Genomic DNA, 25,952 nt, shown 5'->3' with positions numbered 1-25,952 from the left:
CTAGGAGATAAATTCTCAGTTTTTATGTCAAAGCTTTCCCTTATGAAAGAATTATAATAGGGCACCAACAGTTGCTCCTGTCATTCATGTTAACACACTTTTGAGAAAATAGTTGAAGGTCAAATAATCAGGCCTAATTTGGGTGGGAGCAGAACTACTTTTTGTGTCCTATATTATAGCACAGGGACAAAGAATACTTTTTATGTATGGTTTATTGAGTTACAAGATTAGCAAGCAGCTGATTGTGCATAGATTTTAAACAAACAAACAATCCTAGCATGCACCTGTGAATATATGATCTGTGTAGTGTCTCTTGATAAAAAATACACTTTTAACCTGGCTTCAGTTTCAGTTGTAAGGCTGCTTTAAATTTACACACCCACCCACACACAGAGATAGAATTTCCTGCTAATATTATATTTTTGTTTTGTTTACACAACATGTGTGATAATTTATTTGTTTGCTTGGTTATTCATAGGGCACCTCTCAGCTAAAGCATGTGAGGTGACTTAAAACTGGCACAAAAATTTGCACGGGAATTATAATAGTTGAAATTTGTATAGCATTTGCAAGTATTCAAAGCACGTTGCTTGCATTGTCAGAGTTGGCCCCATCCTTAAGGAGAATGAGGCAGTCTGGGTATCATGGCAGGAAATATTTTTTAATTGTTGTTAATGTGTTATTTATTTTTCAGAGAGTGGTGCTTGTGGGATTTTTTTGTCTTAAACCCTATGCACCTTGACTTGGGAGGTGAGAGGCACATTTGCTGCTGTGCCTCAGGCACCACAAAGTCTTGAGTCTGCCCTGCAGCACATTAACTAGCTGTAATTTCACAACAACCCTGTAAGGTATATCTGAGAAAGAGTGGCTTGCCTAACTGAGTTCATAACAGTGTTGAGATTCAAAGTGGGAGCTCTTTGATGATTTATTTATTATTATTGAACGGTATTACTATGCTGCCCCATAACTGAAATTCTCTGGGCAGCATGCATTTTTTTTAAAAAAGGTTAAGATTCATGATAAACAATTTTTAAAAATACAGTTGCAATATAAAACATGGATTAAGAATTCAGTCTTTAAAGTTTAAAAAGCCAAAACCTCAAAACTCATTAAGAAGCCCCGGGAGGGCTGAGTCTCTTAGCCACTGGTATCATTTTCAATTTGGTATGTGCAACACTTTGGAATAACAATGCATCATGCAAGTTGGTATGTAGAGATGGCATGGGAGCCAACTCCTTGGGACCGATGTTCCCGCAATAAAATATTTGAGGGAGCTGGGGCCCCCAAAGTTGAAGGGCATTCCCGTTCAAATGGTGTGTGCGCTCTGCGTCTTGTGATCGATTATGTTGGGCAGGGCTTACCTCTCTCCACCCCAATATTTTATTTGTTGGCACCTCTGAGAGATGGAAGATGGTGTGCAGGCATCAAGTGGTGCCTGCACCACTGCGTTGCCCGACCATGCGGCTTTGCCCCAGTGCCATGCTCCTTGGGTGTGGAGGTGCCAGTGAGGCTGTCTGAGCAAGGGAGGTGACTTGGCGTCCCTCCTTCCCTCCCACCATCCTGTGACTCTCCAGAATAGCCGCTCGGCTCAGCTGCTGCCTGCTTCTGCTTCGGCGAAAAGCAGCGAGTGACTCATAGCCTGAGCGGCTCGCCACACAGAATTTTAAATAAGGGAGCCAGAGCAGCCAATGTGCAGCTCGTCTCCAAGCAGAGCCAGTAACAGCGGATGGCTGCCTGCAGGAGGAGCAGGAAGCTGCTGCTGCTGCACTGAAGAGGAGGAGGCAGAGGTGGTGGAGGAGAAGAGGAGGTGTCTCAAACAGCCACCCTACCTGAGCCACTAGCAGGGAAATGGACACATGTTGAGTGATCTCCAGCAGCAGCAGCAGGAGGAGGGAGGGCAGGAAGAGGCCAGTCACAGCAGCGTGAATTCGGTGGACCCCTGGCTGGAGGCAGGCAGCTCTCCTTCTCATCAGCAGCGAGGTACAGTATAGCCTCTTTCCCCACCCCCACTCCTGCCTTCATCCCATCCTGGTCCAGCATCCTCATGTCCCTGACGTTGCCAGGTGCAGGGCAGAGAGAGAGAGAGAGAGAGAGAGAGAGAGAGAGAGAGAGAGAGAGAGAGAGAGTCTTCCGCAGGGAGCAAAGCTGTGGATCTCATAGCAGGACCCTTTTACTGTAGATGGGTTTGCCTTTGCCTCTCTTGTGCTTGGCACACAGGTTTGGGGCTTTGTTTCTCCGGGGTGTCAAGTCCTTGCTGCAAAAAAATTAAATAAAAGGAAATAAAAGGGTGTGAGGGCCCCCTAAGCATCTGCCAGGGCAGCAGAGGAGACTGCAAGGTATGTGCATGTTTTGTGAGTTGTTCAGAGAGCAGAAGAAGGAAAAAGGGAAGGGGGGACATTTCAGAACAGGCCGTGTATGTGTCTGCATTCTCACCACCCAGCATGCCCACATTTGGGCATGCCCACAAAAGATGCCAGTGATGTGCCCTGCTTGGGAAATCTGGAGCCTCCTGAACGTGACAAGTGACAACGCAAACCCCCTCCCCCCAGTGCAAAATCTAGTGCAATAAATCAGCAATCCTTTGATGAGAGAGAGAGAGAGACTCAGCTCTAGGGAACAGGTCTCAGTTTGGGAAAATTTGAAGCAATGCAGATGAGAATGCCTCTGAGCATGCGTAGAGTACTTTTCCTCACCAAACTCTGCTTGTGGGATCAGTGGCCAGGGCTTCCAGGTCAGAGGGTGTGGCTGTCAGGTGCAAGCTCCAGCACTGCTCTCACACAGAAATTAACCACCACTGTGATCCCCCCAAAATATGCATATGCCACAGTACTCCTGGCATAGACACCCTCATTTGTGTGTGTGTGCTTTTGTACATGTCATGCCTTCAGTTCAGTCCCATCTACTGCACATTATTATCTCAGTGTGTGCTCCATGTCTCCAGTTTCTCATCATATTCAAGGGTCCCTTCCTCCTCAGGCAGGGGTTTGAACTTTGGGCATGTGCTAAGTGAGATTTTGAGCCCTTATCTCCTGCTCTGTTGCACAGGACACTGCATCTTGTCCCTCTCTTGGTCTTCCTTTGGCGCCAACAGCCTATCATTTGGGAGTGACGTGCGTCTCTCTAATCAAATCTGTCCTTTTCTTCCTCCTCTTGCTTCTCTTGTTTATTGCCATGGATCTAACAAGCTTCAGGTATGAGCCGTGCCCTGACCACGCTCAGCAGTGTATAAATACATGGCCTCAAAGCCCCCATAGTCTGAATGTAAAAGTGGGGACAGCTAGGCAGATAGACAAGGGAGTCCAAGTAAAATTATACTGGCTTGTATGAGAGAAAGATACATTATTGGCAAGGCTATAAAAGGTCGTAAGAATTAAGAGCTGCTTTAATCGTCAGCACCAGTGGCCCATCTGGCCTTATTAACAGCAGCCTTTAAAGGAAGTGTCCACAGCACATGGCTTTAATAGATTAATGTCCTTGTCAATCACTCCCAGTAAGACTTGCTGACTCTTTAACAGCTGTTTGAGCAGCAGAAATGCAGTAGGAGCAGGACTAGTGTGCAGGTACAGTGGTGGGAGGAGCTCCACTTTCTTCCAGCTTCTGGTAAAGAGAAGACAAAAGTTTCCTTGCCAACGGAGAGCATCATGCAAAAATCTGGTTGACATCGTAGCTTCTGTCACTGCTTTCCTTCCTCCCCCCCTTCTCTCCTGCTTCCAGCTGTTCCTAGCCATGCAGCTGCCCCTTCCCTGCCTCTTCCACTCTGGGCCGCAGTCCCACGCAATGTCTGTCTTGGTCTTTCCACAGAGCCATGTCCTGCTACTGTTACTGACATCTACTTTTCTCAAGTTCCCTCCTCCGCCTAACCCTCTGATGCACTCCCAGTCCTAGTATGTAACCAACAGAATGGAGTGGGCGAGGGCAAATGTCAAATGCAAATGATCCCATTCTTGCATTGCTGCAGTCTTGAACTGCCACCCTTTTGTCTGAGTATGGTCTCGGCGGGGGGGGGGGGGAACCCTTGTGAAGAGGATGTATAACACACTGACCATAATGGAAAGGGAGTGCATGCTCAGGCTCAATCCCTGGCATTTCCAGTTAAAAGAATCAGGTAGCAGATAATGAGAAAGTCCTCTGCTGCAAACCTGTGGAGAATTACTTGCCAGTCAGCATAAAAAATACTGGGCTGAATGGGACCGATGTTCTGTCAAGTATAAGGCAACTTCGTATGTCCATCTGTGATAACAGAAATGTATACCTAATTACATGGTGTGTGTCCCCTTTTATCCACACCCATTTGAAGCAGGTTGGGCTGAGAGAGAGGGAAAGTGATTCAGTCACCCAATGAGCTTCATGGTTGGATGGAAAGTCAAACTCGGATGTCACAGGTCATTGTTGAAAACTCAACCCCACAAACTATGTTTCTACAGTGCTACCTCAGGTTAAGTACTTAATTTGTTCCGGAGGGCTGTTCTTAACCTGAAACTATTCTTAACCTGAAGCACCACTTTAGCTAATGGGGCCTCCTGCTGCTGCGGTGCCGCCAGAGCCCAATTTCTGTTCTCATCCTGAAGCAAAGTTCTTAACCCAAGGTACTATTTCTGGGTTAGCGGAGTCTGTAACCTGAAGCGTATGTAACCTGAAGCATATGTAACCTGAGGTACCACTGTATTTTGGAGTTGGCCCACTTTCTCAGTCCCTTCTCATGGTGTTCTATACATTTTGAAAGGGGGAATTCTTTCATTTTTACATTCTAAATAAATGAGTATTGAGACTCATGACTATTGAGACTGCATGGAAAGTAATACTCTCCAACCCAGAGGTCCCCCAAGCATCCCTTATTCATGGCATCATAGACACATATGTTAATGAATGGACCAACCCAAGCTCAGTGTAAGATAAGAGAAGGAAGATGTTTCATATGCAGAAAGTCCCGAGTTCAATTCCTGGCAACTCTGGTTAAAAGCAAATCAAAACAAAAATAAGATGGTATGCGGGTGTTATAGACAGATATACTTGGCACTGCATTTGTATGTAACTTTAGCTAGAAACATCTACAATACATGCATAGGAGACCCTAATTCATTTTTAGACATACCAGCAGCAGTCTTAACAAGCTCTGGAGGCACTACATTTAAGTTTTCATTTTTTCTTTTGAGAATATTCAGGAAGAAATGGTTTGTCAAGATCAGCCCGAGCCAACACAAAATACAATGAGTTGAAAGTTACAGAGGCAAATTAAAACAAGAAATAAAGTGCATGTTTATAATTGCAATTAGCAAAAGCGGTAGATGCACTATTACAGGGCAGGATGTTGGTCATCTAAGCTATACAATAGCTATTATCGCTCAAGGAGCAGTATTTTGACATTCAGGGATAATTAGATGTTGAAGCAACAGCAGGCTCCAGCTTAGTGATTGCAGGGGCATTCCTTGTCTCAGAAATCTATTGCTGTCTTAATTATGGTTGGGTTTAGTCAAATTCTTAGCCCAACATTTACCAGAATTTCTGCAAGCCTGCACCAGTATGTTTCTGACACCCTTCTGTGCTGAAATGTTGTTTTCAAGAAAGCTGTTTGCAATGTTTTTCCAGGAGCTCTAACAATGTATGACTGAGGTTTATTTCTTTCATGTCATTATTTCTTCAATTTGTACACTAAGAGCAATCCTATATGCGTCTGCTCAGAAGTAAGTCCTATTAAGCTCAATGGGACTTACTCCCAGGTAAATGTGTATAGGATTGCAGCCTAGATCTACAAAAGCAGTTTAATGTTACCTGCAATCCTTTTGCTTAAAGACTTTTGCAATTCCTGTCCCAGAGGAGGGTTTACTTCCTCTCCCAGACAAAACAACCATTTGTATGCTTTAATGTACGGAGACATACACATATTGAAAGCTGACCAGCACCTAAAACTGAAATGGAGCTCTTTTAAAAAAACCTAGCCAGGTGGGAGGGGGGACCCTCTCATGAGTCCTATTTAAATCCAGCAAGGAAGCAATGCTATCCACAGTCTACTTTGTCCAACTATTTTGAAGAGAAGACAGAAAATCCCCAGAGGGCTATTAAGAGACCAAGTCTCTGCTCAGTGAAACCCAGTAGCTACGTAGGGCTTACGCAAACAGAGGGATTACTCAGCTATGCTTCCTTGATTAGCTATAAATTACTGCCTTTTAACCCCTGCAATCGTTTTCCTTTGCTTTGCTGTTTATTATTTACAAACATCTGTTGTGTCATCTCAAGCTGTTTGCCTGTGCTCTCAAAGTCCTCTTCCTATCCCCATAAAGAGGCTTTTCCTCCACATAACCCTGTACACAGCACCCCCCCCACCCATTTCTTTATGAGATTGGTGACTGGAATGGCACATGACTCTCCAGAGGAGGACATCATTAGACTATCATTATTATTATGCCACACACCATTCCTTTTACATCCTGACACTTAGCGGCATGCAATCTGAGCCAAGCAAGTTGTTGAGCTGTCCATAGCAATATCCAGGTCACTTTTCTGAGTGCTTATAATTAATTTAGAACTCAGTGTCTTGCGTAAGGGTGTCGTATGATTCTGAGCTGTGGCTCTTAACTTTCCATTAGTTCTTATTCATCACAAATATAGCTACACACCCTTGCCATTTCTCTGGTCCAGATGTCCATGTGTTCTATCCTTTCTCCACAGGTTATGCCACGCCTCAGACTTACTGGTTGCCTGCTAATGAAAGAGAAGGGTTGATATTTGCACAAACGTTGCATGACGGTCCATAGATCTTAAACCAAGATGGCAGATGAAAAAAATGCTCCTTTGGGAGGCATCTTCACTACAGTGCAGCAGGTGATTTAAATATATATATATATAATAGAATTGCTTATCAAGCACTGGTAAAACGTTTTTGCTGTGGAAAATGAGATTTGTGTACAAATTACTTCAGTTCTTTTGACTGAAGTTCTTTGACTATGAGCCCTGCTTAGAGTCTTCTCAGTTCACACGTTATGTGGGAAAATCTATACCCTAACTAGTTCACTGGTCTCAAGAGGAAAAAAGCATAACAGATTTGCACAACCAGTGAAAACAAGTCTTACAGCGCTTAAGACTAACCAAATTTATTTATTTGATTCCATTTATGAATTGCTGCTCATATATATCTCCAAGCAACTTTACCACAAAAACAAAGACAATAAAACAACTTTAAACAATTCCACATAAAAAAACATTTCAGATCCTATACAGATTGGGATAAATTGTGAAATAAGCTAGAGCTCTTTAAATCTTTAAGGTGTCACAAGACTTTTTCTGCAGCAGGCTAACATGACTACCCTTCTGAAGACACTGCAGTGTTTATTCTTTGAAGTTTGGTATTCAAGAAGTGATAGCTCAAAGCATTTCCCCTCTTTAATACCCAGAAATGACTTTTAAAAGACATTGGCTTTGATCCTAGGGTAAGTTAACTCAAGGAAGGTCATGGAATAAAAGTGTCCAGTTCCCTTACTTCTTTCCGAAGTCAACTTCACGTCACAAAAGCCTCTTCAGAGGGTGAAGGCCCATATGAATAATGTGCAATGGGGCACAGGGGGTTTCTGGGAAAGGGGAGAACTGACCAAAAGTGGGCAGGCCTCCACCTAATTTTGGGCAATTCCCCGACATGTTTTTCAGTGGGTGGGGGTATTTGCAGGGGCAACAACAAGAAACCTTAATTCCATAGCTTTTAAAAACTTAACTTCTCTTGGGATCCAAGCTCTCCTGTTTTTAATATATATTTGTGGGCTGGGCTTTGCTCAAGAGAGCAGAAAGCCTCTGTTTACAGATGGTTGCATAGGATCAACTTTTTTATATGGATCAGTGATACTAATCAGCCAGTCATTTTACAATATTATATAATATATCAATAGAGCACTATTTATGCATAAATTGCAAAAGAATATTTACAAAGAATGAGAGGGCAATGTGACATAGATTTGTTGCTGATATGACATAATAACCTATAGTCTTTATCAGACTAGTGAAAGCTGGAGTTATCTGATAGGAATCTAGAAGTACTGAATTCAGTGGCGTAGAGTGGGGGTGCAGGGGGGCCAGCCGCACCGGGCGCAACATCTGGGGGTTAGGGTTAGGGGGCGCAAATCCACGGGTTAGGGGGCGCAAATTACTTGCCTTGCCCCGGGTGCTGACAACCCACGCTACGCCACTGACTGAATTTAAGATTTTGGAGGTGGAGTCACTCATTCTGCAACTATTGTTACGTGGTTGCCCCAGGTGATCAAGTACTCACTATACCAATGGTATTCATTATATCACCTGTGGATCAAAATATAGTTGCTATAAATTTTTGGCACATGAAGCAAATAATTGCAGATTTGAGCAACTGACTTGTGTGATTTTGTGATATTATGAAATATTCATGTCTGTAAGAAATGACCGATCTTTACTTTGTTTTCATTCTCCATGTGAAGTCCTCTGAATAAAGCCATTTTAAAATTATTATTTTTTTACATTTGGAGTGTCTATATCACAATATGTCTGCAACTTTGATTCCCTATATGGAGGGAATCAAGTAATATATTCTCTGCCCTGCACCTTAGACCAGGCTCCTTCAAGATCCACCAGCAATGATGCTTCAAAGTAATCCTTAATGTCTAAAATGATAGATGCAGGACTTCAGGCCTTAAAAATCCTTTATCATACTTCCTGTTTGTAAGTTCAGCTGTGATCATTCCATGCTGAGTGAAATGTGCTTTCTTCACAACCTTGCAGGTACTCTTTAAATGCATCAGGAAGTAGTCCTGTAAGTGAAAGCAAATTCCAGGGCTGAGCCCTGTCTCAAATTAAGCCCTTGTGCAGGGGGGCCCTGCCTTCCCAGGAGCAATGGCAACACTGTACCTACACACCTGCATGTGTATGTACAGATGCACTGTAGCACAGATATTGTAGCTTTTCTTGACTGTTTATCTAGGGGTGGGTGTTGGGAGCTGTTCAGCGGTTTTACTTCCTTTTCTGGTTCAGCAAGGACCTGTCACTGCTGGGCCTACTGTGTTGCCATGGTAACCGAGGAGTCCACAACAGCTTGGCACCAGCATTTCAGGCTAAATTGACAAGGAATTCTTCTTCTTTTAACCAGTGTCTGCAGCTGAGGATTGGTAAGGGGTAAAACTGACAGAGCTCATAGCTGCAGGATTGAACTGTGGCGCTTGGAAAAGGCACAGGAAGGACTGAAATGGATCCAGAAAGAAAGGGGAGATACCCAGAGCTGTATAGTAAAGTGGCCATAACAGATATTCCAAAGTGGAAGATTGTAATGGAGAGCATGGGATGGGGTCAGGGCCTGTGGACTCAGGATAGAAGAAGACAAGATGGAAGAAAAAGACTAGAGGATCAGATTGGGGGGGGGGAGAGACTGGGATTACACAAGTGTGCTTTGCAGGCAACCAATAGGAAACATCAGAGAACTGTGACATGGACTAACCAACATTGGATCTCGTGATCCAAGCCTATGTCCTATATTTCCTGTTCTACCTGTCTCCTGAGGTGAATCGCCATTTATCCAATCTCTTTTTGGCTTTGCTCCTCCTGCCCCTCAAATAAACTGGAGACCAAGGGATCTTCTCCTTTCTGGAATGCAGGAGGGGATGAGAAAGAACTTGACAGTTAAAATATCAGATTGTGAGAGACACTGATCATAGAGGAGTGGAGAGAGATCAAGAGGAGAGAGGGTAAAGGAGGGTCTTGAACAGATGGATTTGGACACAGTCTGTTGTTCACCTTCTGGATATCTAAAATTGTACAGTGCACATGACAGTAAACTTCACAGTCCCAATCTGGGGAAGAAGGCAGACAAGATTAGGAAGGCAAGTTCAATTTAAATGGATATCAGGGTGGACAACCCTGCCAAGCATTTTACTCTCTATTGTTTTGAGGGCTCCTGTGACCCCATTGTTGTGAAATGTGAATGTGGGTACTATTGGGGAAGGAGCCTGGGAACAGGGAAAAGGGGTTAGCGTTTTTCTATGCCTCTCTGTATTAAGGGACTGTTTTCAGGCACCGTGTGATTTATCAGTTCTGCGGATTGGTGTGCAGGATGGTGAGGATGCTGAGACGGCCTTTCCTGGCACGGAGGATGAGGAGGATTTGGACAAGACCTTGGCTATCGAGCGGTTCGGAGACTTGATCAGCAAGTCTGTGCTAAGAGACCAGGAGAAGCTAGGTCGCAGCTACAGCGAGAGCGACTTTGAATGTACGTATGTCTTATAAACAAACTGGCCCCAGCTTATAATCAGAGCACGGACCAAGCACAGCCTTTGGGTAGGAACCATATTTAATGGTATAGAAGGCCTGCTTAAAATAGCCTATTTTTGGGTTGCCGTATTTCAAAAAGTGAAAATCTGGACACAAGTTGTTGATATTTTTAGTGGGGGAAAATCTGGATTTCCCCAGGAATTTTAACCGATTTCTGAAAATTCCGCCTGGATGCTATTTTTGGCAGATGAAACCTGGGTATGTTCAGGAAATTCCAGACGTATGCCAGCCCTATTTATATATCTCCTGCAGAACAAATTAAACCCTATCTTAGCCCAGTGTGTGTAAAACATTTATGGTCTTTCCACACCATCAAGCTGGAAAGTAGTAGAGTTTACCCAATCCAACTAGAACTGAAACAAATGGAAATGATATTTTAAGAAGCGAACTTTAGATTCTGCGTTTCAAAAAATTATAAGTACTCAACTTTTGCAACACTGTTTGGAGAATTTGGTGAAACAGGTGTGTATATGTCAGTAGTAACATTTCAGTGGCATAACTCAACATTTTCAAACTGAAATTTGATATCTAGGGGGAAAAGGATTCACAAATACAAGTTTCAATTATTTGACTTCAAATATTGTCATTAATTCGAAATATAGACAATATATCATATTGATCAGTTACTGTACAAATTATCCATTTGTCTCTCTGACTGGTGGCAATTGATTTTGAGTAGCTAATATCTGATTTCATTCTCCCCTTAAAGTTTATTGTAAAGCTGTTTCACTATGAAACCTTATTGAAGGTTGCTTCATGGAAGCCAAACTGGCTATAGACAGGCAGTTTTTTCTGTTGCTGCCTAGGAGTTATCAAAGAAGTTAGTTTCACATATTCGTCCAGCTGGAGTCCCAGATATCAGGCTTCAACCAAATTATTAACTTTGTTTATTTCTGTACTTTTATGAAAATTAGAGGGGGGGCAGTGGGAGGTGACAAGAGTTTCTTTGTGCTTGCAGGTGAGGCATATTTTCCTTGTTCATCTATCCTGAGAGAGAAAGAAAGAAGCAGCAGCTGTTTCTTCTTGTGTAGAGTGTACGGTGAATACACATATAATATTTTTAGAGCAAGCAGGCTGACCTGGAAGCACTCTCACTGGTTTCATTCTGAATGTAACTTTCCATTCCATTTTTTTATTTTATTTTTTTGCAAGTTTGAGGTGGAAGTTTGTCAGTGCTGATTTGCTACTAGATACATGCAATACCATCAAGAACCCCACCCCCACCCCTAAAGTAGTTTTGTACTTAAAAATATAAGTACCGGTAATAAGGCGATCAATGGATTGATAAATGCTCATGTGGCAATTTTGAAAAATTAACAAAAAGGTGGACAGTTTTCATGAACTATAGGGGAGGAACAAGTGACAGGACAGCTAACTTTTTTTCTATCTAGATTTCCCCCCAATCTGGCTGCTGGTTGAGGTTGATGAGAAATGTAGTTCAAAACTACTGGAGGGCACCAAGTTGGGGAAAACTGTCATTTCTGTTGTGAAGCTTAGAGAAAGCCCTGAAAAATAGACAGTGAGTTCTGTTTTTATATTATTTCTGTTTTCACCCTGATTGTAATATTAAGTATGAAATGAATCACTATTAGTAAACATGCTTGGATTCTAGCAAGCCACTGATTTAAAATACAAGGCCCATTTTCAACTGCTGCATGATAGCCACCAGTACCAAGCAAAGACAGCATGTGTGGCTGGTGGTGCATCCAGGACTCTGGGGTCTAGGCACACAGCCCAAATGTCTTGCTGGCAGTGGTGACAAGCTAAAATTTGGGGCGTGAAGAATCCACTACTGTGTTATAAGTGTCTCATAGACAGCACAAGCAACTGCTCCTCTACCAAGAACATGGGCACTTGGTTCCACTTCCATCTAGATTTAGACCTGCTTTGGGGACTAAATCAGCTTTGATTGCCTGGATGGATGACCTGTATCAGGAGAGGGACAAAAGGATTGTGACCTTGTTACTCTTACTTGTTCTCTCAGTGGCCTTTGATACCATTGACCATGGTCTCCTCCTGGATTGACTGAGTGGGGTGGACATTGGAGGCACTGTACTACAGTTGTGCTGTTCCTACCTGTGTGGTTGAGTCCAAAGAGTAACACTGGGGGGTGCACTTCGAGCTCCTGACACTTGTGCTGCGGTGTTCCTCGGGACATTATTTTATCTCCAATGTTATTTAACATCTACCTGAAGCCGCCAGGAAGCTTAGGGCAAAAAAAACCCCTAGATAAACTAGTGCAAAGGGGACTTGGAGATTTGTACATTTTGTATGAGAACTACCTTTTATTTATATAACAAAGAATTTTAGTTGATTTGACTATGGTTTTACTGCATATATCAGGGGTAGGCAACCTAAGGCCCATGGGCCACAAGCGGCCCATGGGGGTCATTTAACTGGCCCACGAGCCACCCCCAAACCAAGCCGCTCTCTTGGTGAGTCCCTGCGCGCTGCGCTAAACCGGCGCAGCACAACGCGGGGGCTCGCTTCCGTGGCACCGGAAATCGCGTCTGCACAGACGCATATGCCGCAAATCGCATCTGCAGAGAGGCAGACATCAGAAATCACGGGCGCGCACGCTCATGCGCATGCACAATCCAGCCCATGGAGGGATCTCCACTGGAGTGAACTGGCCCAGGCGAGGTAAACCTTACCGACCCCTTGTATACCTATATGGTGACTGTTGATGTTTTTGGATAATGCCATGGCCTTTGGCTAGTGCAATAAAAGTTTATGAAATTTATATGAAGCTGTTGGGAGCAGTCATTAGGAGTTTTGGAGCATGTTTCCATCAGTACCCTGATGACACACAGCTCTTTCTCCATAGTATCCGAAACAGGAGAGGGCGTGCAAGTCCTGGTAGACTGGATGATGGTCAATGAAATGCGTTTGAATCCTGGGAAGTTGGAGGCTATGTGGTGGGTGGTTCCTCCTGTGTGTGGAAGATAAGCCAGTGATTTTTACAGTACATATCATTCCTTCCTCATTTCCCACCAATTAAACATTTCTGACCAACATTTATTCTGCTTGCCCCCAAATGCTGGCTGTTGCAGTTCATGGTTTTCTGTTTCCAAAGACATGCTCTGGTTTGTTTACAAGCAAATGACAGCCCTTGCACATGCTGACATGTTTAACTGCATGTGCAGTTTTGGTGCTGATAGGGACTAATTCCGTGTTACGTTGCTAAGCTGCACAGAGCATCCTTCAGCTTCATTGCTAAATTTCAAATTAAAATGATGTCAAACTCCATCAGATCTTTGACCTCAGACATGCAGGGATGCCTGGTAACATCCCCCAAACCAGAGTGCTCTGAGCTGTGAACTCAAAGCACTTCATTTCTATTTTAACGCCAGTGTCCTTACCCTCTACAAATGACTATAATATGCTATATTAAGACTCAGCCGCTTCATAGAAGTAGAGAGGAATGTGGTTTAGACAAACCTATTTTAGAATAAACCCTGAGCAAAGCTTTGATATGCCTCACCCAAAAGGAATATTTATTTTAGAAGAACACAATGGTCAAATTCTTCTTGTTGTTGGTTTTTCAATTGCCCTATGTCATAATAATTGCCACACTTCTAGATCCATTTCCAGGATGACTTACTCTCTTGGCCTAGACAGTAAAACACAAGTCTGAGCCTATGTTTGGTAGGCAGTATCTAGTTATAGTAACAATGGTGCAGGTTAACACTAAAGCTAAAAGAATATAGCTTAGGACACGCCTTTTGTATAAGCCATGGTATAATTTGGTATGATTGTCATAATCAAATCCATGTCATTCTAGGCCAATTGTATTGCAGTTCCCATGGAGACAGTGCTTGAGCTAATTTCCTTCAGTATCAAAGCTATAATAAACTAGCAATAAGTAAAGCATTGAAAGCAAAAACACAAAGCACAATGAAAAAACCACAGGAATATTGATGGAATCTGATCCATCAAGTTATGATCTATCAAGTTATTTGGGGGCTTTGCTTGGCAACATGTAGAAACTTGTAAATGTTATGGCACTTCTTTTCCATGTATGTTGATGGTAATTTAAGATGTTTTATACATGCTGGATCCTTCATGTTGTCTTGTCACTTTTTGATGGAAGATATTAGTCAGGAGTATAGATATGACACATAATATAATTTTTATATGATATCTGCATGTAGATTATATTGATGAAAATTACAAGTATGCATTTTCACACAATAGTCTTTGAGAAGTTGTTGTTGTTTGGCTTGTAAGAAGTTCAAGCTTCCTACTTGTGGCACAACCCGTTGTTTAGACCACATAGCCTGAGTAATAACCACTACTGATTCAGATCCAGAAACTATGGCTTACTGACAAAAGGGAGGCAAAGTGAATGCTAAAAAGAACTGGTAAAATTCAGGGTTGTTTCTTACTTACAGAGTTAGACTGATGGAAGCAAGATGGCAGCTTTGGATGGTGAGTTGTATGGTGCACTGCTGTTTTGAGGGAAACATCAGTATTGTTTCTTGGATTGTTTCACTGACATCTGATGATTTCTTTGTATTTGGGGCTACTCAGCAGTGCTCATTCATGTGGATGCTTCCACTATTACAGTCATGAACTCTGCTGGAATATCTTACAAAGCAGGTCTGACTTTGGACAACTAACTACATTAGGGAGAGTAGTACTCCAGAGAGTAATGCACAGGCAAAGCCACAGCTGAGCTCAGGAACAAGAACAATCTAGATTATTCTTTCACAAAGTATCTCTTCTTTATAAGCATAGCTTCACTCTGAAGGCAGCCCCCTCATCCTCATCAAACCACATCTAAGGGGAAAACAACATATTACACATAAATGTGGGCCATGACACAATGGTGTCATTTTTTTAAAAAAATGAAAAACAAGTTTTTTAAAAATGAAAAGAGGCTGCAGATTTGATAGAACTGGTGCGGAGGAGAGGGTATTTTTTTAACTTTTTCTCTCCTGCTGTTTTTCCCTGATTCATTTATCTTTTTTCCCCATGGGGGGGGGGGAAGCAGCTTGATTGGAAAATGGCTAGTGGGAAAGATTAAGCACCCCTTTCTCATCACTCCTCCAGGCAAATTTGTGGCTTCCTGGGAATGGTTTTTAATTAATAATAAAATGATTATGACTTTGTGATTTGTATTTGTGTGTAAAGTGTAATTTGCCTGGTAGAAAGTTGAGCATCCTAGACAAATAATGAAAGCTATCTCCTACTGGTTCCTTAAAAGATATTCTGGAACTCTTCTGAGCCTTGCAGCCATGGAGAGCAGGGCCTTGAAGTTGCCCATCACCAGTTAACACCTGCTCAGTAGACTGCAAGCATGCAGTTCACCTTGCCCACGTCTTCCCACTATGGTGAAATCTATTGTACTTCTGCTTAAATGATTCTATGACCACCCACAAATAATTTATCTCTACATGCAGCTGCTGGGTGACCTTGAGCCAGTCACACTTCTTTGAAGTCTCTCAGCCCCACTCACCTCACAGAGTGTTTGTTGTGGGGGAGGAAGGGAAAGGAGAACGTTAGCCGCTTTGAGACTCCTTAAAGGGAGTGAAAGGCGGGATATCAAATCCAAACTACTACTACTCCTCCTCTTCTTCTTCTTCTTCGTATAAATCTCTGCCCTCTTCTCTTTAGGGTGATATGTTTCATCTTTTTTGACAATGTGTAAGTGGCTACCCTAGATGAAGCAGTGAAATCCTCACATCCAGGACTAGTTGGAGTCCCTGCCTCTTCACTGTGCTAGTAAGCTGTAGTCAGTGGCGTAGCGTGGGTTGTCAGCACCCAGGGCAAGGCAAGTAATTTGCGCCCCCTAACCCGAGTGAGCCAGGTAGGGGCAGAGAGCTGTGAGTGTGAGCGTGCCCCCCCCTAGAAGTTGCGCCCGGTGCGGCCAGCACCCCCTGCACCCCCACGCTACGCAACTGGCTGTAGTTTCTAGATTCCATTGGGCTGCTGCTGTTACTTACTCAGTGAAGTGAAATTTGTTGTTTTTGCCCCTTTATATAGCATTCATCTGTTGCTTTAGCAAAAGTCTTGCCCTAGGCTGCCACCTACAGCCATGTTGTGGTAAAGCTGATCCTGACTCAATTTTGTTCTTTTTCTTAAAATAGATCCTGGTAATGCTTAATGGTTGAGATAGAGTTACACAGTTTTGCAAAGTTAGATTGAGGGGAAATACTGAATCCAAGCAGGATGGAGTGGCTTTCTGATAACTGCAGTTTACTGATTTATGTCTGATTTCATTTTCAAATCACTTTCCATGTTAAAGACAGAGAATGGCTAATCTGTGAGGTCCACTGCTTAGAGAGCATATTATATTTGCTGGGAAGACACACACACACACAGAGAGAGAGAGAGAGAGAGAGAGAGAGAGAGAGAGAGAGAGAGAGAGAACTGTGGAAATGCTGTATCATGGAGGCAACAGGAACTGAGTATTGGCCTCAGTATTGCAATTCTGAGATATTTTTGGGGTGCCTTTCTCTTAGAAAGGGATGCCGGAGCGCTGTGGTCTAAACCACTGAGCCTCTTGGGCTTGCCAATCAGAAGGTCAGTGGTTTGAATCTGTGTGATGGTGGTGAGCTCCCATTGCTCTGTCCTGGCTTCTGCCAACCTTGCAGTTCGAAAGCACACCAGTGTAAGTAGATAAATAGTGCAAATAGATAAATAGGTACTGCTGTGGTGGTAAACAGCGGTTTCCGTGTGCACTGGCACTCATCACGGTGTCCTGTACACTAGTAGCGGTTTAGTTATGCTGGCCACATGACTCGGAAAGCTGTCTGTGGACAAATGCCAAGGGGGGCAGCTGTCTCCCCTAGATCAAGTAAAACAATCAAAATATTTAACTAACTGACCAATCACATTGGTTCTGCCCCCACTTGCAAAAGTCCTGCACCCCTAACAAAGTCCTGTCCTCCTTAACAAAAATCCTGTCTACCCCCATGAATGCTAGCTCTCTCGGCCTGAAAAGTGAGATGAGTGCCGCACCCCACAGTCACCTTTGACTGGACTTAACCATCCAGGGGTCCTTTGCCTTTACCTCTTAGAAAGTTTAAACCATATGAAGCAGATGCTGTAGTTTCTTTCTTACAGTGACTGAGAAAGAAATGGCTGTGTTGCTGGAGGGGGGGCATTGCTCAGTGGTAAAGCACATGCTTTGCATACACTAGGTCCCATATTCAATCCTCAGCATCTCCAGCTAGATCTGCAGAGTCACTGCCAGTCAATATAGACAGTACTGAGCTAGATGGACCAGTGGTCTGACTCAGCTTCCTGAGTTCTTTGGGTGTGTTGCAGTGGGAATCCTAGCAGGGACAAGAAAAGCTTGCTAAAATAGAGTGTAGGTGTTTTCTGCCTTTTCTTCCCCAATCCCTGTTTGCCATTCCCTGCAGGATGCTTTCCTGCCCTCTCTCCATGATGCAATCCCTCCCTCTGTTTCTTTCCCACAGTCCATCGCCAGACATCCCACCACATCCATCACCCCCTCTCCACCCACCTGCCTCTCCCCTACAAGAAGAGGCTTCCCCACTCTGACAGAAAGAAGAAGAAAAAGAAGAAACCAAGAAAGACCTCTGTACCTCCCTCTGATGTCACCCCCACCATCCAGGAGGTGGAGGAAGAGGAAGAAGAGGAGGAGGAAGAAGAGGAAGCAGAATCTGAAGGGGAGGAGGTTCTAGAGAAGGATGCCTCGGCAGAGTCTGACCTTGAAGCCTCTCCCAAAGGAGAGTCTCATGGCAAACCAAAAGCAGGGCTGGCAGAAGGAAGCATTGAGGTGAGAGATTTCCTGCTCACACAGCAACAAGGGCCATGGGCTTGGAGATGCATATACAAGAATTAGGTACGGTGGAAACAAGGTTGAAAGATTTCCAGTACCCCCTGTGTTACAATGAGGCAGTGCAGATATTTTGTAGTGCTGGCTGACCCGACCATTAGTCAGAGTGTGGGTGTTACCTCAGGCAGGTTTTTAGCATCATGAAAAGATAGCAAAGTGTTAGTTATTTCATGTATTTTTGTGTATTTATTTCTAGAGTGAGGTGCTTTTGACCTTTTCTGTTTCAGACGCCAAAAGAACTTGGCCAGCCTCGACTTGGGTATGTGTGTGTGTCATTTGTTGTTCTGCCATAGGCAGCAAAATTTTTGGGGCCAAACCTGATTGTATGTGATTGTGTGCATGTGCATTATCTGTTAAAGACTGATGGAATAATCACATACAGTGGTACTTTGGTTTAAGAACAGCTTAGTTTATTCTTGGATTAAGAACGCTGCAAACCTGGAAGAAGTAGTTTTGGTTTGTGAACTTTGCCTTGGAATAAGAACATGTTTCGCTTCCCATTGAGTGTGTTCTATTTGTAAATTGAGTCCCCTGCTGCTATGGGAAAGCACACCTTGGTTTAAGAACGCTTTGGTTTAAGAACAGACTTCCGGAACGGATTAAGTTCATATAGCAAGGTACCACTGTAGTATGAAACAGCTGGATAGTATGATGCATATGGGGGGTGGAATGGGGGGGTGGCAGTTTTCCAAATGATAAAGACTCACAGCCTTCCTTCTTTTTGTCAGTCTTAGCCAGGGCAATAGGAGTGGCATTTCCCAGGCTTCCTGACTGCTGTGCCAGATATGCTCTTTGCTTTGCTTCATTACAGTTTATCATTGGGAGTGATGAGGAGGAAGAGGAGGAGGAGGAGAAAGCCTGTGGCAGCCCATGCCCTTTGCCATTTCATGTGGCAGAGGAATGCAGTCACCTCTCTCCACTCCCTTATCTCTCCGATCTGCTGCCAGAGAAGGGACCTATTTCTTCCAAAAGGTAAGAGGGCTCAGCTCTTTACATGGTTTGAGCTTCAGATGGGATGCAGATGTTGTGGGTAGTGAAAGAAAGGTGCTTGTATGTACCCAATTCATGACCAAAATATTATTCTGAAGACCCAACACAGGTGGGACTGGGCTTAATTTGAGTCACATGTAATCCAAGTTTAGTTCTAGAACCTATTTCCAATTTCCAAGTTCAGTCCTGGAATTTGTAAATAGCTAGGGAGTGTGGATCTTTCTTTTCATAACTGAGAAACATGTGTCATGCCATCAGTGTGCTATATGCTTCTGGGCTTGAATTAGGAAGATATAAGCTCAAATCTCTGCTTTGCCTTGAAGCCCTCTGGGTGACCTTGGCCCAGTCACTATCTCAGATTGTCCTATCACTGAGGGTATGTTGTGAGGATATTATGGAATAACCCCCATGAGCTCTTTGAAGAACATGATACAAATGTGATTGTTAACAATCATCACAACAGGCCTTCATGCACCTGAGATTAGAGATCAGTTTTCCCAGACAGAAGACCTGCTTTCCAAGCAAACTTTGAGCAGCTTTGGTTTTTAGAAGTGCAATTCTAAAAAAGGAACATCAGAGCTACCAGCTCTGATGTAACAAGATACTCCATCAATTGGATGGAGAGGCTTCGTTTGCAGGGTTCATCCTTCCCACTAGGAAATAGCTTGTTTCTGCTGAGGCAACATTCTCCCTTGCTTCCAGGATTGTTTAGGAGAGATCAAAAGTACGTAGCCAGTCTCGTTCCCTGGCTTGTCTCCTTTTATAGAAACAACTTTTCCTATTGCAATGCCTGTGCCAACATCACACCCTCTGTTGCTGGTCTCCACAGTTTCCCTGGATATAAAGATAACAGAGTTTGGGACAAGCGCAAACTTTGGAGTCAGGTGCCAAGTGGGCAACGGGCAAGCTACGACCTGAAGGAGAGGGTGTGTATCGGCAGCATGACCGCCATGGAGAGTGCCACCTACCAGCGAATTCCCACAGATGAAGCTGAGGCTCAGATGCTGGCTTCTGCTGACCTTGATGATATGAAAAGTGAGGTTCCGATTGGGTCCCTGGTGATGGGGGTGGGGGTGATAGTGATGGTGTCTATCTGCCAAGATTCTCTCCTAGTGCAGCACTTGAATGAATATGGGAGGCTTATAAATGCATAAATATTGCTATGCTGCATAGAACAATAGCCCTTTGTACTAAAAGTGGGCAAGTAGATTGCGCAGTAGCTTTCACAAGAAAGACACAATGAAGGTATATGTACCTTTTGTTTATCCCTCTTATATTAAGTACTTAGATGGATACCGCCTCTAAAAGAGGTTGTGTTTTTGGCTATCACTGCATGCTCATTGATATTAATGGCTATTATAATATCTTCTAGCAACGGTTTCCATAGGTTAATTATGCATTGTGTGAAGAACTGGTTCTTTGTTTGTCTTTAAGCCTACTGTTTCTCTGTATTGATCAATAACCACAAGCTTTTGTATTTGCGAAGGTTTATGATCCAATCCTCCACATATTTACTCAGAAATAAGCCCCTGAGTTCAATGGGACTTAAGTATCTCTTAAGTAAATGTGCATAGGATTGTAAGCAGAGAATAATTGTTCCTGTTTTCTCTGTCCACCCGTCATGATTCTGCCAAGCACTGTTTGTACCTCCTCTGACCACCTTTTTTATGAAGAGCTAAAAACCTAACTGGTTCCCTAGACCCCAACTGAGCCCTCTACTCTCTCAGATCAGCACAAAGAAGTCCTACTTGCACCTATTCTAGTGTCAAATTGTTTACCCAAGCCACACAAAAATAATTCCTCTTCAGCTACCGTCAGAACTGCCTCCATCTTCCAGGCAGAAATAGGCACACTTTAAGCCAGGCATAGGCAATCTTGGCCCAAAAACATCTGGTCCCAAAACATCTGGAGGGCCAAGGTTGCCTATGCCTGCTTTAAGCCCAGGTCCTAAGAACAAAAAAGCAGCTCTGTTGGATCAGCTCAAAGGCCTATGTTGTCTAGCAACCTGTTTTTCAGAGGGATGAACGAGATGCCTATGGAAAACCCACAAAAGCCCTTTCCCACTGTTCTCCAGTAACTGATATTCAGAGGCATGCTGCCTTTGCTTCAGAAGGTAGTATCATGACTAGCAGCCTGTAATAGCCTTGCCCTCCATGAATTTGTCTAAATAATTTTTAAAGCTTGTCCAAATTGGTGGCCATTCCCACATTTTGTGGTAGCAAATTCCATATGTGATGTGTGAATAAGTAATTCATTTTGTCTGTCTGGAATCCCCCACTATTCAGTTTCCTTGGACGATCTCTAGGCAATAGCAGACAGTGTGGTTGGGCAGTGATGCTCACCTGACCTCCAAACAGCTGAGTTGCTGCTGCTAAATGGGAAAGGAGGGGAGTGGGGGAGCAGTAGGAAATTCAGCACAGTGCAAACATACTGGCAGGAGTGGCAGATTAGCTCCATCAGTAGATTTGTGCTTTGCTGGACTTCTTCCCCCTCCCCCTCTCCTTCCTGGTAAGCAGCAGGGACTCAGCTATTGGGAAGTCAGGCGAGTGCTGCCACCCTGCCATGCCTTCCACTACTGCCCCCAAGTTCAAGTATTATAGGAAAGGAAGAAAAAGTCTCTCTATTCAGGCCCTCCTGAATATGTCAAAAATATCCTAAATGTTGCTGTAAGTCATTAGATAGTCTCAGTGCATAAACACTGCCTTAAAGGTTTATTTAAAATGTGCAATGACTTTACTGAAAGGAATATAAGGTGTGCGAGTCTGGAATAGAGGTAAGAAAAAGAACTGCGCTGAAATAAAATAATGGGAACTTAGCTTATATTTTGAAATTAACTCGTAGGATACCCTTAGCTGTGAGGCTTAAATAAATTTGTGCTGAAAATGTATGATATGAATGTAAAACCTAGTTTTTCTTCGGTGATGTATCTCATGTTAACAACATTCATATGTAACACAAATGCCACAAGGAATGAGTAAATGGCAGGGAAGCAGGAGAGCAAGATCTGGTAAAGACTCTTGTCAAATTATTCAGGCATGGAGGGGTCAAACTAGAACTTGCAAGGGAAACACAGAATTCTCAAAATAACACTAATGTGGGGAGTGGGGGGGGGGCATTTCCGGGGGTGAATCAGCAGGCAGGATGGGAGCGTGCAGCCTTCCACCTGCTGATTCTCCCCTGGAAGTGTCCTTCCCTTGGACTGATTAATTCCCTTCCCTGGAGCTAAAAACTGGAAACTGGAAACTAGTCTAATTGGGGGGTGAGGGTAGCTACCTAGGGGCATTTTCAGAGGATAATCAGCAGACAAGGGATGGTCTGAACACTGCTTTCTTCCACCCACAGATCCTTCCCTGTGAGTGCCAAGCACTGCCATTACCTCTGCAAAGGTGAAGTTGGGTGCTTGCTTTTGACAAGTCTGGCCCAAAGCCAGGAAGGAAGCAGACTGAAATAGGTTGTGTGGGGAGATTGATGGATATGAATCATCTGAATTAAGCCGACTAGGCATCTATCTGTGACTGCTGATGCAAATAGCATTTTTAGAAAAGGGCTTTTTCTCAGGACCACAGCAGGGAAGAAAATGGTTACATTTCCTCTCAGGGCTGGATGGGATAATCATTACATGTTAAATGCAAAGATACATTTAGCATCATGTGTAGTTTGGCCCTTACACAGATAGTGCAGTGTGTCAGGCTCCCAACTTTATCTCCCCAAAATCAAGTGTTTAGAACCCCTTCCACATTTCTTCTCCACTCTGGGAATAATTTCCCCTTCCTTCCCCCTCCTTTCCTGTCCCCATATTAAACATGGTTTGCATTATTGTGTGCTGACACAAATCATAGTTAAATCAAACAAGGTTCCCTTATAACTCTTGTTTACAAATCCACTTCCTTTTCAGGGTTTGATTCCTGCATAATATCCTGTTCATACCAGGGTGAGGTGGGTCAATGGTCAATGGCAATAGTTCTGTAATATCTACTATATCCTCTTGCCAGCCCAAAACTACCAGGGCAAATAATTTCTGAGTTGTTTCTTTCAACAGTACTTTAAGGAAACACCACTGTAATCACTAGGGCCAGAAAAATACATGTTCAGTGTCTACATGGAACTTTGCCATTCATTCTTCAGCTTAGTTCATACCTACACTCCCAGCACTGTATTCGGAATCCACTGGTGAGGATTCTCTAGGCCTTAGTGCACTAGAGAAAAAGTCTTGAAATACTTAACTTCCTTTATAGCTCTGGCCAGTCTAGATGTGGTCTTCTGTTGCCAAGGGCTCAGTTTTGATTTATGAGTTTATGTCTTAAGATGCTGTCCATCCATAATTGACTGGATGGAATTCTGAGATGGTCAGGCAGGCCCTGTATCTTCCCAGGACTTTTATTTTCCCTACTGACTTTCTTGGCTCAGAGTTATCAGCAACCTTTTGTCTTCTGAGAGATCTATGCATTTTATCTCCTGAAGGGAGTGGCCACATTAGATCCAGTTTCCTGCTCAGAGGGTCTAGTGTTGTTGCAATTGCCGAAAAGTTTCAAAGGCATTAGGATTCAGTTTATGTACATGTGCATGTATGGGCTGTGCTCTATGCCATGTCCCTCCCCATATGCTGGTTCTTTCTATGTGAGAGCACAGAAGATACGTCATGGAAATGCCAGCTCTGAGCCCCAGGACACAGAAAAGCCAATAGGCTGCTTTCCAGGCTTCAGTGGGAGGAGACACCAAAAGAGTGTGGGGGGGACACAACAGGCAGTGCCACAAGCCAAGGAACCTCTTCCAGCAGCACATGTATTGGATCTCCTGCAGCAAACTTCCTACTGAGCTGTGGCAGCGAGCAAGGATACATATATGCTCCTTTGGACTCCAAGCAAGCAGGGGAAGTCTTTACACTTTTCACTTGCCTAGATGACGTATGCTGGCATTTCCTCTCAAATCCTGTCAGAAGAAATCCTGAATACTGGACCTAGCAGCTTCCTGGATTGTGTGCTGCCTGAAGAGCTTCAGTCAGAAAAAGGGTCCACCTGCTAAGTCCTGCTCCTTGCCAATGTTGTGATTATCACATGCCCCTCGACTCCCACCTTCTTAAGGACATAGCAATGGCTGTTCCAGACAGAGAGGATGCAGTGAAGGAGACAGGAGTAGGAGACAGCTCAGAAGTAGGGATAGCCATCTGTGTCGGTAACTCTTTTGGCTATGAGGACTTTGAGGAGTTTGCGCTCAACTTTGAAGACTATGACCTATGGGAGGCCATCCAGAACCACTTGGGCTACCCTAACTTGGACCCCACCCGTAAGTACCTGCTGAGACTTATACGCGCACATATGCACATTCCCTCACACAACCTGATCTCAACTTTGCTTAGAGTCTAGTCTTGATTGGGTGACCAGGTTCAAAAGAGGTCAGGACCTTTAATAGCAGACAATCTCATCCCTGTGTGACAAGTAACCAAAAAAAAAAAAAAAATCCTTCTACAGAATTATTAAAGGTACAGAACTGTTGTCCTTCTTTGCATCTGGTCATCCTGTCTACCCCTGGGTAGATACAGAGCACAGGGAAGTTATACCTTGCCCTATCCCATAAACAAACTTTCAGGCATTTATGTTATTTTGGTATGGAGTCTATCTGTACAAATCTACAAAGGATGGGAGGCTGAAGACATTCAATGACAGTGTATACTTCCTCATTCATACACAAATAGTTGTGCTCATGATTTTGCAGTTTGATTCTAGGTTGTAATTTGTATTTTCTAGAAATACGGCTTTTGGTTACAGTTACACGAGCGTCATGTTGTTCTTTTTTAAAAAAACTATTTTCGTTGATTTTTATCCATATAACCCAAGTAACAAAATAAACTGTCACGAGACAAGCACATAAAACTAAACCAAACCAAATCAGAGTTGGCATGGGATGTTACATTCACAAGAAGAAATCATAAAGCTGTTTATCCTGATATATGAGCATAATGTTATAACATATATTATAAAGTGCAACATATGCTGATTCTACTGAAGACACACTCACAGTGAAACACACATCTTGTAATCCTACTCATATGCACTAAAACCATATTGTGGCACATAAAACCCTGGGTCTTAATTTATCACCCAGGAGTTCCTATTATCAGTGCTGGACAGAACCACATAGCGTACTTGCTAGAATTGAGTCAGCCCAGGCTGAGAAGCAGAGTGGGGGCTTGCAGTGTTTATTTATCCAAAGACTTTCCTTTGGGGCCCACAGCCTCCCAGGTCAATTTCCATCATGAATACATAGTGAGAGAAATAAGTGAGCAGCTCTGATCTTGGGACGTACAGGAGAAATGTTTTCTATGCTGCTCATTGGAGTTCTGGCTGATTTAGGGCATGTCTAAATCCTACAATTTAAAGCTGCTATCGGCCCTTTTGAGGGGGCGGAATATAGGCACCATACAGATACATGTACTTTTCCCATGTGGTGCTAAGGGCAGAAAGGTTTTACATCAATAAAACAGCACTGGGGGAAGAGACTGCTGCAGTCAGAATTGCAGCTACCACATGCCATTTAATATTTTTTTTAAGAAGACAGGAGATCTTATTATGGACCTCCCACATCAGATCTGTTTGTTCTTGAAGCACCAAACTTGACTTCTGTCTGCACTGCTTAATCCCTCTCCAAGGGGATGTCAGGCATGGGAGGGGGACACAGATGTATGTGACTGACATGTGAGTAGGCTAATATTATTCTCTATGTTTATAATAGTCAAACAATCGCACCTGACATGCTTTATACATTTTACAAAGTACACGAGTTATACACCTGTATTGCACATATATTTGCCCTCAGATGTTATTTCTGTCTCCAGATGAACTGTACAACTTGCCTATTGAAATTATGAGCACTACATATA

The 25,952-nt window shown here is 43.4% G+C and overlaps 1 protein-coding gene across 4 annotated transcripts in view; it reads left to right on the top strand.

The window, feature by feature from the left end:
- Nucleotides 1-1,636: 1,636 nt before the first annotated feature.
- The window catches only part of SLC4A3 (solute carrier family 4 member 3), a 45,907-nt gene continuing 21,591 nt past the window's right edge, over nucleotides 1,637-25,952 (top strand). For 2 of the 4 annotated variants that reach the window (XM_081170197.1, XM_081170195.1), the window contains exons 1-5: nucleotides 9,697-9,827; nucleotides 10,057-10,213; nucleotides 17,703-18,025; nucleotides 18,897-19,057; nucleotides 19,905-20,110. In XM_081170197.1, the coding sequence (XP_081026323.1) occupies nucleotides 9,714-9,827; nucleotides 10,057-10,213; nucleotides 17,703-18,025; nucleotides 18,897-19,057; nucleotides 19,905-20,110 (961 nt within the window). In that variant the 5' untranslated portion in view covers nucleotides 9,697-9,713. Of the gene's footprint in view, nucleotides 1,981-6,666; nucleotides 6,820-9,696; nucleotides 9,828-10,056; nucleotides 10,214-17,702; nucleotides 18,092-18,312; nucleotides 18,345-18,896; nucleotides 19,058-19,904; nucleotides 20,111-25,952 lie in introns of those variants that run through there. The other 2 variants (XM_081170196.1, XM_081170198.1) reach the window with 2 other exon arrangements.

The sequence above is a fragment of the Podarcis bocagei genome (assembly GCF_964188305.1).
Source record: "Podarcis bocagei genome assembly, chromosome: 1".
NCBI classification, from domain to species: domain Eukaryota; kingdom Metazoa; phylum Chordata; class Lepidosauria; order Squamata; family Lacertidae; genus Podarcis; species Podarcis bocagei.
The sequence above is the reverse complement of the archived record's forward strand: the minus strand, read 5'-3'. Positions and strand labels throughout refer to the sequence as shown.